Source organism: Microcaecilia unicolor, chromosome 2, assembly GCF_901765095.1.
Source record: "Microcaecilia unicolor chromosome 2, aMicUni1.1, whole genome shotgun sequence".
In the NCBI taxonomy this organism is placed as follows: domain Eukaryota; kingdom Metazoa; phylum Chordata; class Amphibia; order Gymnophiona; family Siphonopidae; genus Microcaecilia; species Microcaecilia unicolor.
Genome location: NC_044032.1, coordinates 69,161,102 through 69,180,314, shown reverse-complemented (window position 1 = coordinate 69,180,314; position 19,213 = coordinate 69,161,102). Strand labels below are relative to the sequence as shown.

Sequence of the window (19,213 nt, the reverse complement as noted above, 5' to 3'; positions counted from 1 at the left end):
TCATAAAAGTACTCCTTTAGAGCAGTCCGAGTCTCTGCTTGCCTCACATGTTTGACATCATTGTCAAGCCTGGACCAGGAGTATCCAAGAAATCATGGACACCCCCACCACCCCCAATGCCCTGAGGAGACCTCCCCCTCAAGGGACTCAATATAGACACCAGTTTGGTGATTGTCGCTTCCTATGCTCCTAAAGGCTTCAGTGCCAACATGTTCCCCGCAGGCAGTGCATAATCTTCCAGAATGGCTGGAACATCTGAGCTTCTGGCATTGATGCCCTCAATACCCAAGCTTCTAGACAAGCAAACACGTGCCCCATCTCTTCTGGGAGCATGGCCTGGAGTCGCTCGAGAACTGCCATCGATGTAGGATGGGGCTCGGCCATTTGGTCACATCATTCAAAGTTACTGGGCTAGTATCAGTGACCTGGTCTCAGCTTGATGGAGGCTGGTGCACCCCACTCAGCTCCTAGGAGGATGAGTAGCTTTCACATCACGGCACTTCAAGGACATTGGTGGCCTTAATGTTCTCAATGCACCGAAGATCAATTCAATACTAATGCTTCTTGGCTTCCACCCGATGCAAATCATTGGAATCTCTCAACAATGATGAGAATACTGACAAATCCTTCCTTGCCCTCAGGAGGGAGTTAAATGATGCCAAACCCTGGAGGCTGCTATCTAGGTTTGATGTCAAGGAAGGTGGAAACCCTCTCGATTGTGATGCAGTCCCAGTTTCCGATGCAGCTCCCAGAGCAGCTTCATGGAAAAACAAAATCTAGACTGAGTTGGTCCTCTGTAATGAAGGTGGGGTGGGAAGAAGCATATATGCATGGTTGGCGTCTTCCAAAAAGTTTTAGAAGAATGCTGGGGAGCACTTGCTGTACCAGACTCTACCTATCAGTATGGATGTAGGAAGGACACGAGGCTAACTGTCTGTTCTCAGTCAGCTCTCACACAGCTCTCTTTCTTAAATGTGTTTTTATGCAGATTCATGAGTGGAGGATTAGCCTAGTTGTTAGGGCACTGGGCTGACAACCAGAGAAGCCCTTTTCACATCCTACTGCTACTTCTTGTGACCTTGGGCAAGTAATCCTCCATTGTCAGGAACAAACTTAAGACTGTATGCCCTCTAGGGACAGGGAAATAAATACTGTAGCTGAATGTAATTTACCTTGAGCTACTACTAAAAAAGATGAGCTAAATATAAATAAATTTCCAAAAAACAAAGGCCAGCATGTATTAATCCAACTGATTACAGTGTAAATGAAGAGTTGCCACCAACAGATCAACCTTGATAACTTGATCCAGTTCTGATCTGTCCCATTGCATGTATAAATATGGAGTCTTCCATTCCTTAAAGAAACTGGACATACAGATCATTAATGTAATGAGAGAAAATTCACAACTGAATCAGTCTGTCAGGATGGACTTATGTCAGGTCATAAATCTATATACATATTGTGAAGAGGAGGACGAGGGAGTGGATAGAATGGAAGTGGAAGAGGAAGAAGTGACGAGGGTCAAGAGAAAAGGGAGACAGAACAGAGCCTTGCCTTTGCTACTTCCGCGGGAGAAAAGAAAAGGGTTCCTTCCCACTGGAAAATGGAGGATGGAGAAAAACTACAATACCCATCAACCCCGGGGAAAACCCTGGTACAGAAACTATCCTCGCCAGCAGCCTCCAGGGGAGAACCCTGACAAGGCAAGGGAGGTGTCCCCGGAGGTTAATCAGGTTAATCAGTGTTAACCTCAAAGTGCCCTCCGCTCCCACCCACCCCCCTCGCTCTCTCCTCAATCACTTGCTGACTACTTCCGCGACAAGGTGCAAAAGATCAACCTTGAGTTCACCACCAAGCCACCTCCTCCTCTTCACCCTTCAACCCTCTCCCTGAACCAACCAACCCAGACCTCCTTCTCCTCCTTTCCTGATATCTCCGAGGAGGAAACCACCCGCCTTCTTTCCTCCTCAAAATGCACCACTTGTTCCTCTGATCCCTTCCCCACCAACTTACTTAACACCATCTCTCCTGCTATCACCCCCTCCATCTGTCATATCCTCAACCTCTCTCTCTCCACTGCAACTGTCCCCGACACCTTCAAGCATGCCGTAGTCACGCCACTCCTCAAAAAACCATCACTAGACCCTACCTGTCCCTCCAACTATCGCTCCATCTCCCTCCTACCCTTCCTCTCCAAGATACTTGAGCGCGCAGTCCACAGCCGCTGCCTTGATTTTCTCTCCTCTCATGCCATCCTCGATCTGCTTCAATCCGGTTTTCGCCCTCTTCACTCGACAGAAACAGCACTCTTTAAAGTCTGTAATGACCTGTTCCTTGCCAAATCCAGAGGCCACTACTCCATCCTCATCCTCCTCGATCTATCCGCCGCTTTTGACACTGTCAATCATGACTTACTTCTTGCCACACTGTCCTCATTTGGGTTCCAGGGCTCTGTCCTCTCCTGGTTCTCCTCCTATCTCTCCCACCGCACCTTCAAAATTCACTCTCATGGATCTTCCTCCACCCCCATCCCCTTATCTGTTGGTGTTCCCCAGGGATCTGTCCTTGGACCCCTTCTCATCTCATGGTTTCCAGTATCATCTCTATGCTGATGACACCCAACTGTATCTCTCCACACCAGACATCACCACGGAGACCCAGGCAAAGGTATCGGCCTGCTTATCCGACATTGCTGCCTGGATGTCCAACCGCCACCTGAAACTGAACATGTCCAAGACCGAGCTTATCGTCTTTCCACCAAAACCCACTTCTCCTCTTCCTCCACTTTCTATCTCAGTTGATAACACCCTCATCCTCCCCGTCTCATCTGCCCGCAACCTCGGAGTCATCTTTGACTCCTCTCTCTCCTTCTCTGCGCATATCCAGCAGATAGCCAAGACCTGTCGCTTCTTCCTCTTTAACATCAGCAAAATTCGCCCTTTCCTCTCTGAACACACCACCCGAACTCTCGTCCACGCTCTCATTACCTCTCGCCTGGACTACTGCAACTTACTCCTCACCGGCCTCCCACTTAGCCATCTATCCCCCCTTCAATCTGTTCAGAACTCTGCTGCACGTCTCATATTCCGCCAGAACCGATATACTCATATCACCCCTCTCCTCAGGTCACTTCACTGGCTTCCGATCAGTTACCGCATTCAATTCAAGCTTCTCCTTCTTACCTACAAATGCACTCAGTCTGCTGCCCCTCACTATCTTTCTACCCTCATCTCCCCTTACGTTCCCGCCCGTAACCTCCGTTCACAGGATAAATCCCTCCTCTCAGTACCCTTCACCACCACCGCCAACTCCAGGCTCCGCTCATTCTGCCTCGCCTCACCCTATGCTTGGAACAACCTTCCTGAGCCCTTACACCAAGCCCCCTCCCTGCCCGTCTTCAAGTCTTTGCTTAAAGCCCACCTCTTCAATGCTGCGTTCGGCACCTAACCCTTACCGTTCAGTGAATCCAGACTGCCCCAATTTGACTGCCCCTATCGGAGCGACCGTTCACTTGTCTATTAGATTGTAAGCTCTTTGAGCAGGGACTGTCTCTCTTTGTTAAATTGTACAGCGCTGCGTAACCCTAGTAGCGCTCTAGAAATGTTAAGTAGTAGTAGTAATCAGGAGGAGGAGGGACAGCTGAGAAAAGGGTGAGACGAGGAACCCATGGAGTGGCAAGAGGCTGGAGAGAGAGAGAAGGGGGATAGCATGGAGGAGCCGATGGACATAGCAGCATGGGCTCAATCATTGGGAAAAAAGCTGAGAAAGCAGGTGACTTCTTGGTATGAAAGCTGGACTAAAAGGGGAAAGAAAACGGTCATGCGGGAGCAGGGTCAGTGATAGTGAAAGTGGGACCCTTGTATCTCCCCATAGAGTTCAAGCGGTTTGGAACTGTGTACTGCTGAACTACTCAGAGTGACAAGTGTGTTGTTTTGGGAGGGATTATTGTTTTTTCCCCGTGTGAACTACTCAAAGAGAAAGGAAGATGTTTTTTTGAACTGTTTGCCATTGCACCTGGGGAAGACATGTAGCAGTGGTTTTGGTTTTTTTGAGCTGTAGCCTGCAGACGCTCCCCAGAGGGGGGAAGCGCTAGGCTGTAGGCCTGTTTAAGGGGAACGAACTGAGTTCTGGAAGCAGTGGGGTTTATGTTTCTTTTTACCCTGCTGGGCTGATTCCATTGAAGAGGGAAAACAGTGGGGGCTGTGTTTTTGTTCCTGTTTTATTTTGAACTGCTGGACTGTGAGCACCAAGGAAATAAAAACTTGCTGGTTTTCTTTTGGAATTATTGGTTACCCGAGTTGTACCCTGTGGATTACAGTGGGTTATGGGGCTAGGCATGAAGCTTGGCCCATAGCCGGAGTCTCAAAGGAGGAGACGGGATCCTGAGAACCCCTGGAGGAGGGACGGATCTTTCACAATATGTATCACTTGGCTCTGACTTTAGACCTTGAAGCAATGAACATATTGTACAACGCAATGTGCTTTAAGTTAAATAGGTGGATGCTAACTGAGAAAAGATGGAAAATCCCTGGCTAGGACTGGTATACACACACACAAATAAGAAGTTAGTCTGTACTCACTTATTCTATTTTCAGAAAAAAATAGAAGCAAAGAAAAAATATCCACTATTTTCAACACAGAGGCCAACCGATGAATGCACTAGAGGGGCAGGGTGGGGCAGATCAAGTGCGTGCAGGGGTTGAAAGGGTCTGCACAGCTTTCATCTTTGCAGCTGCTGCCTTTTTTTGTCTACTGCCTTCCAGACACCTGATAGAACCGCTGCTCTTGTGGCTGAGGACAGGAGATAGGTGCTTGACCAGCACACTCTTCATGTCAACACCAGGAGACTATGGCCGTTCTGCCCCCACTCTCAGTACATCACTGCCAGAACTGATTTGGGATTTGGGCTATATTGAACCAGTGAGAGCGTTGCTGCAACATGGAATCTTCTCTAGATTTGGACTCTCACCATTCTCCTCTACTACACTGTCTTTTCTCCACCTTTCTACTTCTCTGTCCTATTTTTTATGTAGTTCTTTCCCAAATATTTTACTTTTATAAACCATCTTGCAGCCCCTTGATGAAAGGTGGTATATCATCAAACCTAATAAACCATAAAGTGTCTTACTTTAGGCAAACTTAAAATTTCTAATCTGCATAAATGTCTAATTCGAATAGTTTTAAAATTGCTATGAATGAAAATATATGATAGCAAGTTTGTAAGATGCTTACAGAATTACAATACTTTTTTAACTTTACTTTTTCAAAACAGGTTATTTGACATACCCTACTGTCTCCTGGAATACAATTGTCTTAACATGGCTATCCTGGTCAACAGATTTAAATAAATTTAATATGCAGTTAGACTGGACTCCCCAAATTTTCTCTACGTTTCCTTGTTAGTTTTCTTTAATATGGAGACATAAGGAACCTAAAGTTCTCAATTATTCTAAATAGAATATATTAAAAGAAAAGAGAACCTCAGAACCAGATCAAAAAGTAAAGCAACAGGATACAGCTACTGATATTTTAAACAATCTATATAGCACCGGTACATTACCTAACAGGAATGTATGTGTGTGATTCACTCTGCTTTTTAGTACTGAGCTTGTGCAATGTTCATTTCTTAAATACCAAAAAGAAGCAACTGAACATGTCCAAGTATATTTACATTTTTAAAAGTAAAGATATCTAACCATTAATCTAAAGTAAAAAAGAAAATCAAATCTTGGAAAAAAAAAAATACCCACATTTTAATTTTAGAAAATAGCCAGGACGTAAGATAAATCCAACCAGCATCTTGGTATAATATTGTGCATTTTTAAACAAGAAGTGCAGTGAAGGGGGGGGGGGGGGGGGGGGGGGGGACGACGACGACAGACACTGCTCAATCTACACAAGGCATTTGATAAAAAGTTTTGTTGTAATTTTGGTCTGCTGTAAAATTGTTCTAGATTTATGATAGAAAACATGGAAGTATTTCCAATGAAAAAAAAAATAAAAATAAAATAAAGGTGCAGAACTAAAACAAGTTTTGAATCCAGGCAAGAACAGATAATCCAGCCCACGGCCAACAACTGTTCCCCAAAAACACATATTTCTTGGTAGAACTTATAATAATTAGCTTGGTCAAAAGCTGGTTTTGTTTCCTGTAAAACAAGGATTACTTACGCTGTTTTACCCTCACTGTCCTGTTTGGTAGCACCGACTCCCTTTTTTGCCAGCAAGGAAGCAACTTTTTCCGAGTCTCCATGCTCCACTGCCTGCAGCAGACGCTCATCATTCTTATTCCACTCATTTGTCTGTAAAATAAAGCGTGGAGTTGAGATTACTGCTTTGACAAACATATGAAGAGTTTTGTTTTTGTCTGTAATATTATTGTGTATATGTTTTATTGTGATCCACTTACTTGCAAGGCAGAATACAAATTTTTTAAATTAATGAAACAAAACCACACACACACACATGAAATAAAACGGTTAATTACTCAGCTGTTTATAACCACACTACACACATTTGCACACAGTATGCTGTTAACACCTCACTATGCATAACAGGAACATACAGGTAATTTAGGACCCTGTTTACTAAGCTGCACTGTAGGCGCACAAACGTTTAAGTGCAGGCTAATGATAGAGACACCCATAGGAATATAGTGAGTGTCTATCGTTAGTGCACACTAATTTTTAGCGTGCACTAAAAAGTTAGTAAACAGGACCCTTAGCAAGAAATTGTCATACATTCACTCTAAGGACTTATTGGCACCTCTAGGAAGGTCAGAACTATTTGAAACACACACAGGTCTTCAGCAAGAAAGCAAAGCATTGAGTGATTTCCAGAAACCTAACCCAGTCACTCCTGAGGAATGTGCACTGAATTTGATGTGTGTCTTCCGCAATTATTTCCATTTTGACTAATTCCAATAACCTCCTTTTACAAAGTATATATGGAAACACTCAACAAATATAGAAAAATGCTTTTTTTTTTTTTAGCATGGACCATTTTCCTTCCAATACCTCTTCTTCAAACTTTTCACAAATGAAGTGTCTACATGGAAATTTCTAAAAATAGGTGAAAATTGTACATTTAAATATAATGGAGTCTGCAAATATGAATTTCTATAGAAAATGACAAAACAGTCCTTCCCCCCATTCCCCACAGTGTAAAGGCAAGCATCTACCCCCCTCCCCACTCAAAATCAATTTCAGAAACAAAAATTGTTAAGCAGTGTCAAAGGGGCATGGAAAAATACAGCATTATAGATGCATAAGCCCCATTTTCTTCTTTCCACAACAGAAAACGTGGAGTTGAGATTACTGTTTTGACAAATGTATGAATAGTTTTTTTTTTGTTTTGTTTGTGACATTGTGTATATGTCTTTCCACACCAGAAGCTGGGAAAAAATACAAAAGGTTTGAAAATGCCTGGGGGCAAAATACCTTTATGAAAACTCGGAATGGCATGAAATTTAGCATGTGGGGAAAAACTGATGATTAAAAAAAAAAAAAAAAAAGACATCAAGTTTAAAAATGGGCCAAATCTAGTTGTAGGTTCCAGAGAACTAAGTCCCCCCCCCCCTTCCAAAAATGTGATCTAATGCATAAGCAAATAAGAGGGCTGGAAAGATTTTTTTATTTTATTTTACACAGGAAGTACTGGAGAACAGTTCTTGTTGAAACCAATCTCCACCCATGTCCTTTTTCAATATAGATTGTAGCTTTCTACATTACCCTATTTCTCAAATGTACACACAACCCCTTTCTGACGCCCCTCCCCCACCCCAACAGTATGCAAAACACAGGTATGGTAAAACTTTCCCTCATGTATATGCTAACCTACTGAAGAGGGCTTTAAACTAGAATCTGTGGTCTGGGTGATCAAAGCCTCCAGGTAAGTATAAGCGCTCAGGTAAGTGAAGCATTAAATACCTCTACACAAACGGGAAAAGTGGCAGCATCTGGAAAGCAGTATATACTAATGTCCATAGTATGGGAAATAAGGTTCTGGATCTAGAGGCTGTGAAGGAAGAGTGATTTGGATTTAATGGCAGTCACAGAGACCCATGACAGGGATATAGTTATCCTTGGTGCCTGATGTAATTTCCTGTTTCCATGAAGGCAGGACACTGAGGGAAGAGAATGCTAGAGTTGAGCCTCCTTCTTTCACTCCTGCCACCACTGCTAAGGTAAAACAGATTTAAATGCTGGGCAGCAGGAACAAAAAAAGGGCTGTCACAGGAGAAGAAGGCTGGCAGGTGGGGGGGGGGGGGGCAAGTGGTGACTAGGGCGAACCGCTGGACATGGATGAATGGATGGAGGAGAGGGTAGAGAACCGCTGGACATGGATGGATGGATGGATGGAGGAGAGGGTGGAGAACCGCTGGACATGGATGGATGGATGGATGGAGGAGAGGGTGGAGAACCGCTGGACATGGATGGATGGATGGAGCAGAGGGTGGAGAACCGCTGGACATGGATGGAGGGGAGGGCAAGGATGAGAGGAGAATCGCTGGACATGAATGGAGGAGAGAAAAGACTGAGGAAGTAGATGTAAATGGAGGGGAGGGGATAAAGGAGAAATGCTGGCCATGGATGGAGGGGAGTAAAGACAGAGAAAGGAGATGCACATGGATGGAGGGCAGGGGGAGACAGGAGAAATGTTGGACATGGATGGAGGAGAGGAAAGACAGAGGAAGGAGATGATGAACACAGATGGCGGGGCTGGAAGACAGAGGAAGAAGATGCATGTGGATGGAGGGGGAAGGGAGAGGAGAAATGCTGGACATGGATAGAGGGGGAGGTAAGAGAGAGAAAAGAGATGCATATGGATGGAGATGAGGGAAAGGGAAGAGAGGAGAAAAACTGCACATGGATGGAGAAAATAGGCAAAAGCGGGTTTCACTCTATACCTCCTCCAGTCAAATACGTGGAGGACCCAGCTTTTACTTATAGATGTAGGGCAAGAAATGAAGAAGAAAGGAGGAAAGTAAAGAAATAAACGGAAAGGAAAACCTGGAATCGGAGTTAAGAGAACAGATAGAGAGTAGCAGAATCAGAGATGACCAACATAATCAGAAAAACAAAGCCCCCAGAAATAAAGGTAGAAAAAAATAATTTTATTTTCATTTTAGTGTTTCGAATATATCCAATTTGAGAATTTACATCCGTTTTATTTTGCACTGTATAGGAGGAAATATGTTTTTTTTTCTCTTTTTCTGGTATTGTGCAGTATCTAGCTTCTTAGGATTTCAAGTTAATTTTTGAAGAATTTGAAGAAGGGTTATCTCTGTTCTGCACGTGTGACTGCAAGGCCAAGTGTCTAAATAGGAATCTGTTTGGTTCTGAGATTTTGATAACATTGTTTTTCAGATTTGGCAAGACTGTTCTCCTAATTCCTGGTCTGTGTGCTAATATGGTTTGTGTTATTTTGGGTATACTGGAGCTTACAGAAATTTATAATGAAAAAAATATCACAAGTTATTTTTCTTCTCCTACACTGGTGTAATATTTTCAATGATGCCTGTTTATATGTGCCATGGCTGGTAAAAGGGGTGTGGCTAATGTAGGGGCAGATTTGATTGAGTCAGTAGTGCCGCAGAAATAGGTCATCTAAACAATTGGCAAGGTCTCCGGAAGAAGCCTTTGCGAAGCGGGTCCCCATTGGGACGGTTGCCTAATACACAAGTCAAGTTGGCATTACTTCAAGGATTATTAGAGAATGTTCGCAGCGACAATCTTCTACAGTTTTTGAACCGTTTTGCTGTGCAGCTTAAGCTAAGTATTATATTTTCACTATTTGGTTGTTGGTAGAAATTGAGAATTAAAAGTTCTGAAATTTTGATCTACTAGACAACCCTTTTTTTTTTCTGGGAGGTTTTTCCAGACCAATGATGACTTGTTTGACAGATCACACTTAAAGGTGGTTACAAGTTCCACCCATTGTGTATTAAGGTATTAATGAGGTATTTTCATCCCTATTTTTTAAAAATAGTGACTTTGGTTCCTGTATTTCCTGTCTTTTTACCATATTTTGTATTTAGAATTGTTCTATAAACTTGGATATATGGTATTTTGATCCTTTGATTTTTTTACTGTAGGGGCAGAGCCATAGTGAACCCGCCCCTAAGGTTACTTGTGAGTACCAGTACCTTTTTTCCTTTAAAAAAAAAAAAGCACTGGGGGCAGGTGTCTGGTAGTATGTGTTGGCATCGTTGAGGGGAGGAGAGGGGAGAGAGAAGGTGCTAGACGAGGGGAAGGAAGGGGTTGGGAGGAAAAAAGAGGAGATAAAGGCTTACTTAACACTTATGTAGAGCCTATACTCAACCCTGCTCAATGGTCTGTTTTGCCAAGGGAGAGCTGGAAAAGCTGTAAAAATGGGGGGGGGGGGGGGGGGGGGAACAGTGGTGCTAAGGTTTTTCATTTTTAACACATGTAAAGCAGCTCAAATCAGAAGGAACTCTACTGACAGAGGCCCCTGAGAGCTCCCCCCCCCCCCCCCACAATGCCCATAAGAAACATAATTGTCACCTGAGCACAGCAAATCAGCTCCGTAAAGGCAGAAGTTTCCACAAGGGTGAAACTAACAGCTTCAGGAACTGCTGCCTGTACAGCACCACTAGCAACAGCACTCCTCCCTTCCAGAGACAGCAGTAATCGCTGCTTGCGCCTTCGCCGAATGCTACAGCCAGCTTCAAACACTGTTGACCAGTCCCCATGCTCTGCACTGTGTCTTACTATAGTCCAAAAGCTGCCACTGCCATTCCTGAAAGAGATCTTCCTCCTTAGTCACTACTACTACTTATCATTTCTATAGCGCTGCTAGATGTACGCAGCGCTGTACACTTGAACAAGAGACAGTCCCTGCTCAATAGAGCTTACAACCTAATTAGGCCAAACAGGACAAACAAGAGACTAGGGAATATTAAAGTGAGGGAAAGTCTCTTTAAAACTCCCCCACTGATTGCTGCAGGTGCCATCTGCCCCAGAGAGCTCTCCCCCACCTTTTCTTCCTCCTACAAAAACTTAAACTGTAAGCAAGACATACTGTACAATCCCCAACGAGGACTGAGCAGTTTGGGGGAGGAGAGAGAAGGAAGCAAGGTGGAAACTACAAGCAACTACTCATCCCTACCAGATGCAGCCCCACCAAGTGAAAGCCTACAGGTCAAAAGTTTGGGGGCTGTTGGAGACTCCCAAGGACCCTGGATTAACGAAAACCTCACCAAAACAAGACCTGTAGACCAAGTTTGAAGTTTTTTTTTTTTGGGGGGGGGTGGGGGGGAGGAAGAGGGGGATCTGCTCAATCAAGAAAAAGGTCTGTACAACAATCTGAGAGCTAATGGGCCAGAGGACTCAACCACAGGGCTGCAGGCCTGCAAATCAGGCCCAAAGAAGTAAAACTATACTATGGCACCAGTCCATCTGCACTATATACCAGATGTAGAGAATACTGGCATGTTCCAGGGCTGCACTACTCCTTCTAAAGGTGACCTCATTGTATTGTCGGTGCTCTTTACCGCCATCTGCTGGTTGAGGAATACAACTCACTGATATGTCAATTTGGGTTTCTGCCAGGTACTTGTGACCTGGATTGGCTACTATTGGAAACAGGATACTGGGCTGGATGGACCATTAGTCTGACCCAGTATGGCTATTCTTATGTGAATGCAAACTGGCTTTTTTTTTTTTTTAATTTGAGAGAAGAGCAGCAGTGGTTTACCACAAAACAAGCCACAGAATGTAATAGGGTAAAAACAACACTGGCATTGTTATGCACCGGAGACTCAGTACAGACTGTAAACAGAAGTTGTAGTTCAACAATTATTATCATTCTCTTGCCAAAGAATGCATATCCTACTTTTTAAAAATGACTGGAATTCAGAATTTACATCATTTTCTCACACTGTCTGCTTCTCTGATCAGCTTTTAACCAGTAGGTAAGATATAGCACAATTCTAAAGTAACAGCTCCTAACCAAGCTTGAAAAGCATTCCATTTGAGTTTCAAATGTCTTAGAGAAAAAATAAGCACTTTGGTTGTTTGTCCATTTACTTGCACTTAAGGCAAGGTCAATAAACAAACTGCAGGTTTGTTGGGAGTACACATCTCTAAAAGTAGTCTTTCAAGTATTAAGTTAATCCAAAAAAAGGAAAGAACTCACTTACTAGTTTTGATGATCTTTATTTCAAAAGTAAATAGTGTTTGAAAGTTTTATTTTAAAAATACATAGAGTTACTTAAATGGAATGTTTTTCATCAATTTCATTTAAAGAACAGTTAAGTAGGAACTTGCTATATTCTGCTTTTTAGCTAAATGACTCAATTAATGGATAACTAAATGAGGAAAAAAGTCCTCAGATACCAACAGGTACCATTTTTCAGTATCTTCCACTCGGCTCTAGATATCTGGAGTGGAGAAATGGCCTAGTGGTTAGAGCACCGGTCTTGACATCCATGAGGTTGTCCGGTTCAAATCCTGCTGCTGCTCATTGCGATACAAACTTAGATTGTGAGCCCTCCTAGGGACAGTATATCCAGTGTACCTGAACGTAACCCACTCTTGAACTTCTACTGAAAAAGGTGTGAACAAATCCAAATTAAAAAAATATCTTTAATCGGTCAAGAACCTCTATTATTTTACTTGTGACAAAAGTTTGTTAACTTAAAAATGCTTAAACCTCCAACTGCAGTTTTATCTCTGCTCCAAAATCAAAACACTTATCTGTGCCCAACAGTGGCCCTCCGTTTCACTCACACGGCTTCTTCGGGGACTACGTTTTATATAATCTCTCATCCTGCAGTCCAGCGAAAAAAAAAGCCAGTTTTCAGTTTTCGATTTCTGTTGACACCTTTGGACATAAAATCCAAAGTTAACTCACTAACACAAGCGCCATTTTGAAAGAATGTTTACAGTGCGTTGAAGGAGTGAGAAACTCGTGGAGTTTAAGTAAGCAGTATGCTGTGCTATTTATTGTTGCTGCACTGTTCCCGGTGCAGCAGAGGAAGCCCATTCAATTCCTATGGGCTTCCTCTCATTTGCCTTGTGGAAATCGCTAGTGTGGCTTTGTAAAAAAAAAAAAAAAAAGCCCTGTTTCTTTTAAGGTATATGAATAAGAGTTCACTTTGGATTTTATGTCAAAAGGTGTTTATATTTAGGAGTGGACTGGGCATCCAAAGTACAGTACTCATTGAGCAAGAAAGATGGTTCCCACTACTGGCCCCGACAGTTCATAAGGATTATGAGGAGCAATGATGAGGATTTATGGAAGCTACTGGGCAATGGATTTTACAGTGTTACAGGGTGTGTTACATGAGTGTCTTTTTCCCAAACACATGAGAAAAAAAAAAGTATAAATCATCATAGAATAATTTTACGGTATCCCAAGTCAAATACAATTTAAGGAACAATAAAGCAAAGGTCTATAATATACTTTCCTTTTATTACCCCATTCTGTACCAAATTTTTATATTTTCTGCATAGCAATCAACAGATTCATTGTCCCCAAAGTACTTTCAATGGAAAGAAAGAGTGAGTGTGTGTGTGTGTGTGTGGGGGGGGGGGGGGGGTTGCTTTGAAATATATGAACCCTCTAGATGACTTCATACCACTTAAAAGGGATTTTTTGAGGTACCACATGGTATCAAGTTACGGGCTACTTAAAAACGATCTTTTGCAGTACTGGGTCCAAAACTGTGGAACAACCTATCTCCAGAACTATGCCAAATACAACATTACAAGAAATTTGTAAAAAAATATTTAAAAAGCATAGTTTTATATAAATTATTTTTGTGAAGGGCTTTTAGAGTCCTTTTACTAAGCTGCAGTATAACGTGGCCTTAGCGTGCCCTTACATGAGCTTTTCCCGCACACTAAGGCAATTTTTACCGTACCCGGAAAATGGCCAATTTTCCATTTTTTGCATCAGTGGCCAAGCTCTGTCACCTTCAGTGCATAGCCATTAAAATGAAAAAGATTACTGCGTTAGCATTTACTGACACCTATTTTATAGGTGGTAAGGACTCACACAATAATCCTGCCCCAATCAGTTAGCACACGGTAATATAGTTATGCTTATTAGTGCAGGAACACTTTCTCACTGTCCCCAGACATGCACCCTCTGTAGAAATTAATTTTTTTTTTTAATCCCGTGAATAGTGAGCACAAATTAGGAACTTACCACAGGACACAAGAGTGCGACCTGTGGTAAGCCCTTACAGCAGGCTTAGTAAAAGGGTCCCTTAGACAAGGCTGATTTTATGGTGTTTAGGAGGAAGTTGATACTGAATTTAAGGGGCATTAGTGGGCGATAAATTTGGTGCTCAGATACACTGCGCCATTAACTTTTAAAATTATAATTCACTTTGTGCTGTTTGGTGAAGCAAAAAAAAAAAAAAAAAAATCAAGGGGGTCTTTCACTAAAGCTTAGCTCGAGTAATCTGCAGCAGGGCCCACTTTATTCCTATGGGCCCTGCTGCAGATAACTTGAGCTAATCTTTAGTAAGAGACCCCCTAACTGACGTACAGTAAAGAGATCATTACAGAGATGAACATCATCTTGATGTATGTAAACAGAAAATGATGGGTAGGAACCGAATAGTGATTTTTCAACTGTCTTTTTCATCTGTCCACTACTATTTATTGCTCATGTCTTACCAAAGGTTTACAGTGGATTACTAAACAACATAAAGGGAAAAGACAATCCCAGAAGAAACAAAAAATTAAAAATTACATTTATGCACTCAAACATTTCTTAAATCAGCTTTCAATAATTTCCTAAACCTAAGATAGGATGGTTCCAATCTAATTTCAGGTGGTAAAGAGCTCCAAAGTTTAGTAGCTTAGTATAAAAAAGAGAGGCAGTAAAATATCTTTTGTATCTAATATTACTGTCTGAGAGGAAGTGAAGCAATAGGACATTAGTTGTTGGGGGACATTTAAAAAAGTTAAAAGGGATAAAAAACAAACGAGGTATATAATTAGGGGCCAAATTTCTGGCATGTTAGTGAACAGGTCATCAGTCTGCCCTTCTAGAAACTACAGTACAAAGTTTAATGAAAAAAATGAACATGAACAGGCAGCCAGTGGACTTTAATTAGAAGCAGTTACACTTCCCACACGCCGAGCAGGAAAGAGTAATCTGGTTGCTGCATTTTGTAAGATTTGTAGGAACGTAAAACCTTCCAGTGCAGCCAATGAACAAAAGATTGCAGTAGTCCAAAGAGGACAGTCACAGCATGATAACCTGAACAAGTAATTATAGATGATCAAGTTTAAAAAAGGGGGGGAAAAAAACAAAACAAAAAAAAGATTCTTTGTTTCTTAATGCCAAACTCTGTCTGTATCTTTCCTGACATTGTTTAGGCCAAACATAGGAAAAAGGAACAATTTCTTTTGATTCAGTCACAGTTATTAAAACCACATTTTTAAAAAGGGAAAAGCAGCAGGAGGCTTTAGAGCACAAGTGCACGCTGCAGTTTCAACATCCCCCACCAACAAGAAGCGTGTCACAGGAGGGTGAAAATGCACGGGGTGCACAGCACAAGCATGGACCCCAAGGTCCCGTGCAGCTCTCTCTTTTATACGGGATGCTTCAGGAGCACTCTTGATGTTGGTGTTACGGCTGAAGAGAGGAGCACCAGTGCCACAGGAGCTGGCATTCATGCAGCAGTGCTTTGGCCCGAGCTGTCTGCTGTTTCTGCAGGAGCATTTCTGCTGCTGGTTTTTTCTGGGATCACAGCTGAATAGTAGACAGCCAGAAGTGCGGGAGTCCAGTCTGGGGCACTGGTATGGAAGTGCCAGCTCCAGCGTCACCAGAATTCCACTTTTCAGCTGCAATCCTGGCAGCACCAGCAGTCCTGTTGTCAGCCACAGCACAGAGAACAAGGTATGGTTCTGAGCCCAGCATACCTCCCTGTGTCCTACAATACATATGCTGAGACCTGCTAATAGTTAAACATCTACATGGTAATAGGAGAACAAGCAAGCTGTAAATACAAAGGTCATAAATAAAATTGTCCAACCAAGCATCTAGAGGGGTAGCTGTTTTGGTGTGTACTAACAAAAATGATGTATGCTGGTAGCAATTTTAGGGCCCTGCCTACTACACCACACTAAAGGCACGTTAGTATTTTTAGCATGCGCTAATCGTTTAGATGCCCATAATATTCCTATGGGTGTCTACACGGTTAGCGTGCGCTAATTTTTAGCATACGTTAAAAACACTAGTGCGCCTTAGTAAACAGGGCCCTTATTGAAGTATAAGCTTCATAGGACAACAGTCCATTTTTTTCAGGTCAATAAATTGTTTAAATTACTTTTAAATGTGTAAAATCTTGTACTGCACCTACAATTTATCCGTTCACCTATATTTGTACATATCCAAATGGGATAATGTAGCAAAGGCACTACTTATGTTATGCTGCATTTACAGATAGCTTTCCTCAAAACAGATACTCAGCTCAAAGCAGTTCACAAGAGAATACTTATAAAAAAAATAAAATATATAAAAAATCATAATCCATCAATAAAATACAATACATTATCAATTAATAAAAATGCTGAACACATAACTCAAGCCAACCTTATCCCTCACTAGGGAAGGATAAGCTAATTCCATCTACAAGTAAAAAATAAATAAAAATAAAAGCCCTGTTTACAAAGGCATGCTAGAGTTTTTAGCAGCATTAACCGTGTAGATGCCCATAATATTCCTAAGAAACGCTAGCGCACCTTTGTAAACAGGGCCCTATTTTTTGCTTCTCCATGTTTTATCTATATTCCAGGAACAGTTGACAGGAAATTTCGCTTTTAATCAGCTTTCTAAAATAAGGAATTCCTACTTTTCGTTTTTAACAGCAAAGGTAACAACAGTTCAGCACTAATTGCAATTTTTAGTGTTCTTGAAAAAATTAAAAAAAATAAATAAAATGGTAACATAATCCTACCAAAATTGCATAGAACAGATGATTCAAGCATATGGCCCAACTCCATTAACATGTTCTGTTCCATAATGTGAAACATGATGCGATGCCAAGCATGCTCCCAGGAGAATCAAAGTCTGGATATAATTGACATACCTCAAATACCAGTAAAGTCCCTAAGGCCAACAATTAATGAATGCAACAGCTATAGCATGTTTTACAATGCCATACACAATAAAAATATACCAAGTTATATTATCCTGTGTGGCTAACCCCCCCCCCCCCCCCCCAAAATGATCGCTTGAAAAAGTGCCCAAGTATAATTATCACATTTCAATGAATTGCAAGTTGATTCTTACTTTGTTGATATCTACCAGAGCGAAGTGCTCCTTCCAGAATACCGAGGCTCCTATGCTATATACAAACTCAATTTATTTTCCACTACAATTTCTGTCCAAAGTTATAGGTTTGCACTATACGTTCACATATGTATCATTTAAACAAAAAAAACAATGTACCAAAAAAGATCTCAATTTTAAACTCAGTTTTTATGGGAATGTCCTTCATATTTTTATGCTTATTTCTTTTATTTACCGCATTTTTTAAGGAATTCACTCAAGGCGGTGTACAGCAAGAATAAGTCAAACAAGCAATAGACAATTACAGCAGCAAAAATATTCAAATTACAATACAAAGTACGGCATAGTATGCTATATTACAATGTCAATACAATACGTGATAAAACATTTTAATAGTCAGTATATGATGTAAGCAAAGACGGAACATATAGATAAGATAAGATAAAGAACAGGAGTAAGAAAATAAGGTACTAATTTAAAGCAAGTTGCACATGAGGTCACAATGGTGCTTGAAAATTTTCTTAGCTAGGTTAGGACTGCATAAGCATGTCCTGCTATAGTATGTTTAATGAAAGTTAACAGAGGAGCCTTTATAAAATAAGCACCCAGAAATAGCCCAAAAGCAGGCTTAAAGGCAGATATAAATGTGTGGTTCACACTCTATGCATAGTCACCCTAGTACAGCCCAAACCATGTTCAGTGGACAGCACACATTGTAAATATCTGTGCTCATGTCAATAAAAGCCATAACTATCTTCAAGATTACAGCCTTTGTCTTCACAATCATACAAGGCCTATGCCCCGAATACCTCACAACATCAAATGAACTTCCCCTGAGGAATGTTGTAGCAGGTAAGTCCTACTTTTCTGACTCTCCACCATTACCACCACAAGGGAATACAGCAAAAATCTATTTACGCTACGTGCTTCTCCTATCTCTCAACCAAGAACTGGAACACCATACCATCCAACATCAGGAAAATCAGAGCCCCCTCTACCAAACTGCCTTAAAAGGGGCCCTGCACTGGCATCAACGCGTGTGCCATGCAGCAAGTAAAGGAATTGCCATGCGGCCATTTCGTTTGGGGGGGTGGGGGGGAGCCCTTACTGCCACCCATTGAGGAAGTAAGGGCTCCCACGCTAACCAGGTGGTAACCACTGCCCGATTACCGCCAAGTACACCCTGGCACTACGAAGCCAAATATATTTTTGTAGCGCCAGATACTTCCCACCAGGCTGCTGCGGTAGCCCGGTGGTACTTCCTGTTTAGCGAGTGATAAGACCACGTTGGGCTTACTGCCACTTTGTAAAAGGGGTCCTCACTGACTATCTAAACTTTTGGAAAATGCTAAAATCTTATCCATTTAAAAAATTCATCACTGATGCAGGATAACTAGAATGACACCGTCATCCTGCCTTCATGACCACTTCAAATCTCCCAAGCATTCACCAAGAAACTAATAGCCTTAATTATTTCAATGAACTGGCATCCACACATGATCACCATGTTGGGCCCTGTGTACACTTTACGGATCCAGATTACCAGGCGCACACACCAATCCCAACCACTTTTCTCAAAATGTCAGTCTTAACTATCTCACCTTTTCACTTACCCCTACGCATTCAACTATTCAAATAACATTTTCTAGCTCTCCGAAGTTCTGATCTTTCTTTTACAATGCAACACTTAAACACTTGTTAATGCAAGTTTCCAACACAAATGGTCACTAGCTGGTTGTCCATTTCTTACGACACCGGCCACCAGCAGTTGCTAACAAACTGTTATAGTGCAAGATAGTCCAATAAGATCGTTAATAGCAAAAGACCTCCACATTTGCAACCAGTTCCTACATTCTACATTACAATGTAAAGTTGAGTCCTGTATGTTAGTTACTTCTAGGTTTAGCTCATTAGCTTCTTCTAAGTTTAATTGCTT

At 41.8% G+C, this 19,213-nt stretch overlaps 1 protein-coding gene across 4 annotated transcripts in view; it reads right to left on the bottom strand.

The window, feature by feature from the left end:
- Nucleotides 1-19,213, bottom strand: part of RAI14 (retinoic acid induced 14) — a 266,149-nt gene that overhangs the window by 127,478 nt on the left and 119,458 nt on the right. For all 4 annotated transcript variants that reach the window (XM_030193017.1, XM_030193015.1, XM_030193019.1 and 1 more), the window contains exon 3: nucleotides 6,172-6,302. In XM_030193017.1, coding sequence (XP_030048877.1) covers nucleotides 6,172-6,302 — 131 coding nt within the window. The remainder of the gene's footprint in view (nucleotides 1-6,171; nucleotides 6,303-19,213) is intronic.